This window comes from Microcebus murinus, chromosome 19 (genome assembly GCF_040939455.1).
Source record: "Microcebus murinus isolate Inina chromosome 19, M.murinus_Inina_mat1.0, whole genome shotgun sequence".
NCBI lineage: Eukaryota > Metazoa > Chordata > Mammalia > Primates > Cheirogaleidae > Microcebus > Microcebus murinus.
In genome coordinates, this window is record NC_134122.1 from 1,173,039 (window position 1) to 1,182,178 (window position 9,140).

General features: G+C 53.8%; 1 protein-coding gene across 1 annotated transcript in view; it reads right to left on the reverse strand.

The window, feature by feature from the left end:
- Positions 1-9,140, reverse strand: part of IFT140 (intraflagellar transport 140) — an 85,617-nt gene that overhangs the window by 4,431 nt on the left and 72,046 nt on the right. The window contains exons 19-29 of the mRNA XM_012743456.3: positions 8,920-9,097; positions 8,273-8,463; positions 7,603-7,698; positions 7,225-7,357; positions 7,010-7,153; positions 6,313-6,441; positions 5,976-6,158; positions 2,846-3,052; positions 2,379-2,591; positions 2,125-2,291; positions 415-556 (exon numbers count right to left, since the gene is read on the reverse strand). Of these exons, the coding sequence (XP_012598910.2) occupies positions 415-556; positions 2,125-2,291; positions 2,379-2,591; positions 2,846-3,052; positions 5,976-6,158; positions 6,313-6,441; positions 7,010-7,153; positions 7,225-7,357; positions 7,603-7,698; positions 8,273-8,463; positions 8,920-9,097 (1,783 nt within the window). The remainder of the gene's footprint in view (positions 1-414; positions 557-2,124; positions 2,292-2,378; positions 2,592-2,845; positions 3,053-5,975; positions 6,159-6,312; positions 6,442-7,009; positions 7,154-7,224; positions 7,358-7,602; positions 7,699-8,272; positions 8,464-8,919; positions 9,098-9,140) is intronic.

Here is a 9,140-nt window from a genome sequence, read left to right on the forward strand (position 1 = left end):
GCTAGAGTACTGTGGCATCAGCCTAGCTCACAGCAACCTCAAACTCCTGGGCTCAAGCGATCCTCCTGCCTCGGCCTCCCGAGCTAATTTTTTCTATTTTTAGTAGAGATGGGGTCTTGTTCTTGCTCAGGCTGGTCTCCAACTCCTGAGCTCAAGTGATCCTCCTGCCTAGGCTCCCAGAGTACTGCGATTGCAAGCATGAGCCACTGCACCAAGCCAAGAACACCATATTTTTTTAAACGACTGAGATAAACTGTGGTTATTCAGACTTGGGTAGGTGGCAGATATTTTCTCAAAAAATGAACAAAGTGAGCCTGTTACTTCAAGAAAATCAATGACAACATCTGAGCTCTGAAACAGAGTCCCAGAAGCCTATGGGGCAGGATGCTCCTGGTGAGCAGTGCCCGGCCTCACCATCTGGTGCTCCTCCATCTGCAGGTAATGCTCCACCAGGAAGCCGTAGACGTCCCCGATGCGGACGGTGCTGTCCAGGTCTGGTTCCTCCAGAAGCAGCTCACACTGCTTGATGGCCTCCTTGGGGTCTTCCGTGTACGTCCTGCAGAGAGCAAAGATGAGGCCTGTGCCCTGAACCCCTGAACACATGCTGCTTGTCAGAGGGCACAGCAGGACGTGGTCCTGAGGAGTGGTGGAGGAAGTTTTTTTGTGAGGTGAATTCCCACCAATTAATTAATTTCTTAATTTGTTCATTCATTCATTCAACAAATTCTTACTACTTGCAGTGCTGGGGCCTGTGCTTAGAAACCAACATCAAAGACTTCTAACAATTAGTTCCTACCCTTCTAACAATTAGTTCCTAGGACAGCCTAGAGGGGATAGAAACTTCTAGGCTAAGTGTGACCCAGAGGGACATGGGGGTATGTGGATGTGGGTGTGTTCAGTGGCACATCACCTTGCAAAGGCAGTTGAAAGGAACCTTCAAATCAGAGTTGGCCTGAACGCAGGCCAGCATGTGTGACCCAGCGTGGGCGTGGGTGGCAGAGCAGGGTGTGGCATGTGAGCTGGGTAAGACTGGGTAGTGGGCCTGCCCACGAGCCAGATGAGACACGATTTGGTCCAGAGGAGGTGACTGGAGCTGCAAAGTGCTCAGACTCCCACTTCTGGAGAGTCCAGGGTCCATCCGGCCATGCATTGGCTCAGCCACTCCAGGCAGGTGCCTGGCCTGCCCTCAGATCCCTGAGCCCTGGAGGGCTGCCACCCTGCCCCTCACACCCACACACCCTGTGATCTTGCTGGTGACCACCTGCTGCCCATTCTCCTTCAGTTCTGCCTCCCACCACCCAGGCTCAGCAGGCGCCTGCTATATGCAGATATTCCAGAATCTACACATACTAGTGGACAGTGCCCTAGGGACCCCACTTTGTACAACACTGTTCAACACTGTTTCTGGAACTCTCCTTCTGAAAGGCTGTTCTCAGACGAGAAAGACACTATTGCTAGTTCGGTGGATGCTGAGCCCCAGGAGCCCACAGTTGTTCGCTCAGGTGTGGTGACCCCCAGAATTATCTGCCCATAGATAAAAACTGGGAGGTAGCATATAAACATTTATATTCTTGGCCTTTGCTAAAAACAGAGAGTGCACTGCCCATCACCACCCTCCACAGGCCTGGAGCCTGGCGGTAGTGGCACCAAGGAGAGGTGGGAGCTTGCTGGTCACCATGGCCCCAGCTACCCTGAGTCACATGACAGTCCCTCACTCAGGGTGACCTGCCTGACCCCTGCATGCCCTGAGAAGGGGCACATTGGCCCCTGGACACACCTTTTCACCCAAATTGTCTCCTCCTCCCCTCCCCCACCAAATTTCTCTCACGATGTCTCTGGGTGTTTCCAGAACAATCTTCCCAAGATTGTGCCCAGGTTCCAACGGAATTCTCTAAGAGGAGCTTAGATATATCTTAAGCAACAGAGATGACCCTTGGGTTCCTATCTAGTTGCCCAAGGATTTCCTCTGAAGAACATTTGTCAGAACATTAGTCAGAAGTGAATGTTTGGTTTGGTTCCTAGCTGTCAGCCGTGTCACTCTCCCAGTGAAGGGGGCCTGGGGTGTTCCCAAGGCCTGCGGGGTGGTGCGGGGCAGCTGCCTGCCCCAGTCTCCCGGGGACGCACCTGCGGGCCTGGATGAACCTCTTCACCAGCGCCATCTTGCTCTGAAGCTGAGCCAGCTTGGTCTCCTGGTCCAGTGGGCTGGAGGCCTTGGCCTTGGCCAGGCACTTGTAGGCCTCGGTCAGCGCCCCATGGGCTTTGTTGTAGTTCTGGTATTCATCGATCTCCACCTGCACCGGGAGAATGTCAAGACCCAGTGAGGCCCAAGCCTCCCACAACCCATGCCAGGCCTGCCAGAGTCCGAGGAGGGTCTGTACCTGGGCACAGGCGTCATAAAAGCCTGCCAGCAGGTCCAGGGCACGCCCTTTGGTGTAGAAGCTTATGATGTTCTTCATGATCTCTGGCTCCTTCCGCCAGTCCAGGGACTGCAGGTAGTTGGCAGCCATGATGTAGATCTCCTTCTGCCTGGAGACTCCCGCGAAGAACACAATTTTCTCTGTGTCTCCAGACTTGAGCAGCGCCCTCATGGCCTGGGCAGAGAGAGCTGGGTCTCAGGCGTGGGGGCAGGGGCCCTGGGGACACTCACAGCCAGCAATGCTGCAAGTCTGGCTCACAAAATGAGTGGCTCAGGGCTTCTCAGTTAGAGAGCTCTGACCTCTCGTGCTCCCCTAGCCTGAAAAGCTCTTGCCCTTCCTGATTAAGCACAAAGGCAAATGCAGAGAGCACAGCAGCCGTGGCCTACATGACCGTGAGACGGCTATGAGAGCAACCGGTGGATGCTCACCTTCAGCTTGTTCCCGGCCTGTGTGTACTTCTTGGTTGCCAGGTGGTAGCTGCCCTGGCGCATGCAGCAGTTGGCCACCTGTTCCAGCAGCTCCCGCCGGGACTCCTCAGACAGGTCCTTGGAGTCCTTGGACACAGTCATCTTTTCGGCCATGTCCTCGGTGATGGTCATGTTCTGCTCCAGGCATAGCTGCAGGGCTTCGTGGTACTGCAAAGGTAACAAGGAAACCACGAGGGGCCATTCCCATGAGCAGCTGAGGGGTGCCCTTACACCCACAACCCCCAAGGAAACCAGGCCCACGGCTCAGTGGTGGCCGATGTCTGGATTCGTTCATGTTACTTTCTCTCACGCTATGAACGTTAACAGTCTAGAATATAATGAAGGAAACATGAAGCTCAAATGACTATTGTATTTGTTGTGGTAGTAAAAGAAAATTGGTAATTCATTTTCTTCTGTAATTTTTTTAGAATTTTTTTAATTAAGGGTTTTAATTTTTTTTTTTAATTGGCAGAGGGAACATAACTCGAATATGCTGGGTCCCCCTCCACCTAGAGTTTAATATTCTTAAAATTTTAAGAAAACATTTTATATTCTTTTTTCTTTTCTAACATAAACTAGAACCAATAACATTTTATATTCTTCACTTAAAGACATGTCTTAGGCCAGTGTGGTGGCTCATGCCTCTAATCTTGGCACTCTGGAAGGCCAAGGCAGGTGGATTGTTTGAGCTCAGGAACTCAAGACCAACCTGAGCAAGAGTGAGACCCTGTCTCTACTAAAAATAAAAAGAAATTAGCCAGACAACTAAAAATATATAGAAAAAAATTAGCTGGGCATGATGGTGCATGCCTGTAGTCCCAGCTACTCGGGAGGCTGAGGCAGAAGGATTGTTTGAGCCCAGGAGTTTGAGGTTGCTGTGAGCTAGGCTGATGCCACGGCACTCCAGCCCAGGCAACAGAGTGAGACCCTGTCTCAAAAAAAAACAAAAGAAAAAAAAGACATGTCTTACAAAATTTTGTCTTGGAGGTCATTCCACCTCAGCATGTGAGGCGCTAGCACGCTCGTTCTGACTGCTGGGTAGGGTTCCACTGAGGTTAACCACAATTCTGCTGATGACACGAGGGTGACTGTTCTCTGCTGTTACAAAAACGTCTGTGGCGTGTACCCTTGTGCGTGCACATGTCACCTGAACGTGTGGGAATGTGTCGGTTGGGATCAATTTCTGAGGAAAGGAACTGCTCGGTAGAGGCAGGTGTAAGTTTTACCTTTGACAGACGTTCCTGCCCACAGTGCCTGAGTGATCTGTTCCAAGCCAATCTAGGGTTTTCTAACCTTTTTACCTGGACTAGTCCAGCTCATGAGAAACGGCACCTTCATGAGCTCTGATGTGTCATCTCTTTTTATGAATGAGGCTAAGCATTTATAGTAAGCAATCACTCACATTTCCTTTTTAACAAACTGTGCACATTCTTTGCCCTTTCTGTTTGAGTTGTTGGTAAACTTATTATTTGTTTATAAGAACTTGATAAATATGTGTGTTTGGTTGAATTGATCAGTCTTCCTCGCTAGGGCTTTGGGTTTGTTTTTACACCATACTCAGAAAAAGCCTTCCCTCCTTCAAGACTGTGCAGGACACTGAAAGGTAGAACTGCAGTTGTTTCACTTTTATACTTGAATCTCTGACCTCTCTGGAATTTATGCTGACGTGGGGTTTCCCAAATGACCACCTGGGCCACTGACCCCACTGATGGAGTGGCCCGCCCCTCCCCCACGCCGTGCACTTCCCTCATCCCACACTAATGGACTCATGCCGCTGGCCGTTTCTGGATTTTCTAATATTCCCCCTGATCTGTAGACCACCTGTTCATGCACCAGCCCCAAATATTTTGTATTTTATATAACATCTTTTACTAATGGGGTGATTTCCCTGGCTGTTCTGTTCTGGTTTACCCAGTTTTACTGTGAAGCTACAGAATCAACGTCTCCAGCGAGAGAAAACCCTTTGGTGGTGTTCCTGGGCCAGAGTCAGCCTGCAGACTACCCCAGGACAGGCCTTTCTAACCCAGAACACGGCGTCTCCAAGAATTCTGAAATTGTTCCATAGCAAGACACGAAGCTGCATGCCTACTTCTGGCTGCAAGAACGATCTTTCAACTTGGACAGGCTAATTCTGTAGGATTACCAATTTTCTATATCTCCATTAGGTTTCTATCAACAGGAATTTTTCTACTTAAAAAAAAAAAAAGGAGCGCACATACTCTTTTATTATTGGCTACTAGCAAAAAACATAACGAGGGTGGTGAGGATGTGGAGAAACAAGCCCTTGCACAGTGCTGGTGGGAATGTAAAATGGTGCAGCCACTGTGGAAAAATAGCCTGGCACTTCCTCAAAAGACTAAATGCAGAGTTGCCATGTGATCCGGGAATTCCACTGCTGGGTAAACACCCAAGTCTAGGGAGGCAGGGTGGTGAAGAGACATCTGCACGCCCATGCCCACCGCAGCACTGCTCACAGCAGCCCAGGGGTGGAAACCACCCGTAAGACCACGTGGCCCACCCACACAGTGGGACATCACTCAGCTTTGACACCTGCTACAGTGTGTGTGAACCTTCGGGACTTACGCTCAGTGCAATCGGCCAGTCACAAAAACCACATACTGTCTGATTCCACTTATTTGACTCCCTAGAGGAGTTAAGTGCACAGAGGAGGCAGAAGGTATCACAGGATGGTGGGTGCCAGAGGCTGGAGCATTAGTGTTTAATAGGGACAGAATTTTAGCTTGGGAAGATAAAAGAGTTCTGGAGACTGGTTGAATAAAAATGTGACTGTACCTAATACTACTGACTGTATACTTAAAAAATGGCCAAGATGGTAAATTTTGTGTTAAGTGTATTTCACTCCCTGCCCCCTGCCACACACAGGAGCATTCAACTTCTCGTTATAATTCGATGCCATGTGTGAAGTGGGCAGTATGTCTCAGCTTGTCCCCAGGGCCCTTCACCTCCACGGCAGGATATAGCCACAGCCTTTCTCGAGGAATTGTAACCAGGAGAGACAGGCCGTTCCCACTGTATTTGTGGAAAAGGCGACCTTAGAGCGGTGGTGCCTGAGTGAGCTGGAGACCCGTACCTTCTTGGCAGCCAGCAGCAGCTCCACCGCCTTCTCGTACTGCCTGTGCTCGATGAAGAAGTCCGAGCAGCGGGCCAGCAGGGCGGGGTCCGACTTCTCATCCAGGTCCTCTGCTATGAGCTGCAGGGCTGCAAACTGCTGGGTGGCAAAGGCCAGCTCCAGGGCCTTGGAGAAGTGGCCAGCCTGTGGACAGTGTGGGCTCTGAGCAGCTGCCCATCCCTGGGGCCCCCAGAACTGGGCCTCGCACAGGCAATGTCCCTGGTCTCTGGCAGAAGTCTTGTTCCTGCTGTCCCCCGCCTCCCCGAGGTCCTGGCCACCACTGGGGGCTGGCTCTCACCTTGTGGTACAGCATGACCGCCCTGTCCATCTGCTCGCCCTTCTCCTCGTAGTATCGGGCTGCCTCGATCATGTCCTCTGGTGAGCTCAGCAGGGCCAAGTTCATGAGCTGGTCGTCCAAGCTGTTCTCCTGTGGGAGGGAGACAGGGCTCTGTGGACAGCTCCTGCCTGGCACCCTGGGCCCACTCCGATTTGTGAACATAGCAGGTATGAATCCAGCCCCTTTGGTTTGATCTGTTGCTAAGTGATCCCTGCACCTGATGCCTTCCTGGGCCTGCCTGTGCGCCAAGCTTTTCATATGCTTCCTGCTCTATTTTACAGAGCACTGCAAGAAATACTTGGCCTGGAGGGTTTTCCAGAAGTGAGACCCTGAGCTGGGACGTTTTTAACAGATGCAGAGTGTGTGACAGCTCTCTATGAAGGGTCTGCCTTCTAGCAAGGCCACGAGTCATGAGCTGACCTCACAACTTGCTTGGGAAGCCTGGATACTAGGGACATCGAGAGACAACTCAGTGCCCTGCAAACAATGCCAGGTGCAGGACGCAGGGACGGGAAAGGTGGGGGAGTGCAGAGCGAGCAGGGGAACCAGCAGGGGCAGGAGTGTTCATGACACAGCTCTCTCGGTGGCTCTTGCAAGCAGCCAGGAGGCACCATTTTCCACCTGCCGGGCTGGACTCCCCAGGCCTATCCCTCAGTACCTTGCACAGGCGGATGGCGTTGTTGAAGGCCTGTGCCCGCGTGTAGAAGTGCACCGCCTGCCTCACGTCCTCCTGGCTCTCATACTGGCGGGCGAGGTGATACGACGCTGCCAAGTTCCCGGTCTCGTTGGCGATTTCAGCAGCCTAGAAAGACAACAAAGAAGCCTAGTGGCCGTGTCTCCAACAACAGGCCGACCCTGCAGGAGTCCCCTTACCTTCTGAATATTGCCCTGGAAGCAGCAGATGCGGACCAGGGAGAAGTGGTCCTGTGCCAGCTCGTAGTAGTGAAGCGCAGTGTCCATCTCCGCCTGACTCTCCAAGTACTGGGCCCACCACCTCCACAGGGTCCTGCGGGGCCCCACAAGCCATGAGCTCTCTGCCAGGGTGCCACCCCCGGCCCCAATGCCACCCTCAGAGTGAGCAACACGTGTCCTGCAGACAGGAGACGTAGGAGACCAAGAGAGGCCCCGGGCACTGAAGGGAGGGCCCCACGTGGTGCCCGGGACCAACTCTGAGAAACCAAGAGGATGCTGCCCACTGTTAGGTGATGCAAGGGTACCCAAGCAGGCCCCAGCCCCTAGGGGGACACTCACTTGTCCTTCATCTTATTGATGTAGAGCTCCAGGGACTGCAGGTCCTCTGAGAGCATCCTGGGCACCTCAAAGCGGTGGGTGTCCGACTTCTCATAGCTGTGGAGGGAGGAGACAGGAGGACCTCGTTGCTTCCCATCTCAGCCCCATGGGGACAGGATAGGCTGAGAGGCAGTGTCACAGAAACACGTGAGAGCAGTGGCCTGTGTGGTGTACAAGGCCAGCCTGCAGCTCCACGGGGGGCACACCCACTGTCGGGGGCAGCGGGAGTTTCCTGCATTGTGGGTGGCCCAGGGCTGGTCCCACCTCAGAGTTGCCCACACGCAGTTCCAGATCATGGACATGGATGTCAGAAGAGCTCCTCCTCTGGAAAGGGTGACATGTGGCCAGGCACCCAGTGGTGGCTCATCTGCCCTCATTGAGGCACCAAGCCCAGTCTGTGCTGTAACAACTAACACGAACAACAGGACTGACGCTCATCTTTAACCTGCCCTGAAGCCTGCTAGGCTGGGAGGGAAGGAGAGAGGCCCCGAGGCTGTCCTAAAGGCACACCCTGAGACGCTCTCCCTCTGAGGACCTCTGCGGCCACTTCACCTCAAGGCAGCCAGGGCCACCCAGAGGGAATCAGGAAGATGCCCTGTGTCCCAGGTCCCTCCCTGGGCCCCGTGCTTACTAACTAAGGGCCAGGCTACAGTCGGCGCTGGCCTCCAGGTGCTTGGCATAGTTGTAGTAGGTGGTGCGCAAGTGGACTCGGTCGTGGAGCTCGGCGACTTCCACGGCTTTCTGCCACTGGTCCGAGGCCTGGTAGAACTTGTTCAGAAGGTCGTAGCGCTTGCACTTCTTGTACAGCTGCTCGGCGTCCTCCTGAACAGTAAAGGGCAGTGTCACCGCAGTCAACATCTCCACAAACCAACTCTTCAGAACGAGACTGTGCCGGGAGAGAGGCCAGAGGTCGCCAGCTGACCAGTCCTGGTGCCTCCCATGGCGCGAAGCTCCCTGATACCCTGGGGCCAGCAAGGTGGTCTCTGCTGCCCACGAGCTCATGGCAAAGACATGCAGCACACCATGCACAGGGCTGACGCGTTCACGACAGACACCACATACCAACGTGGCATTCCTGCCCCACAGCTGGGAAGCGAGACTGATGTACTGCCCTGGGGATGTGACCCCATCCTGACCCAGAGGCTGCCTTGCCCATCCCCACCGGCCTCCCTGCTCCCCGACCCTCTTGGGGTGCTGCACTGAAGCCCAGCAGAGGAGGCCTGCTGTGGGCCCGGCTGCCCCTTGCGTCTGCCCGTCCCAGAGGCGGCTCCGACTCACCAGCATGCCCAGCTGTATGGCCAGCATGGCCACTCTGGCCTCCAGCTCCGGCTCACGCTCTGCCTCCCGCAGCGCTCGGGCTCCGCGGGCATGGCCCATGTTCCCCAGGCATACCTTGGCGACGTCCAGCCGCTGTGTCTTCACGCACATGCGAGCCATGTTCTCCCAGACAGCCTCACTGCAGGCAGAGAAGGGGCTCTGTGAGCTTCCTGCCCAGTGCC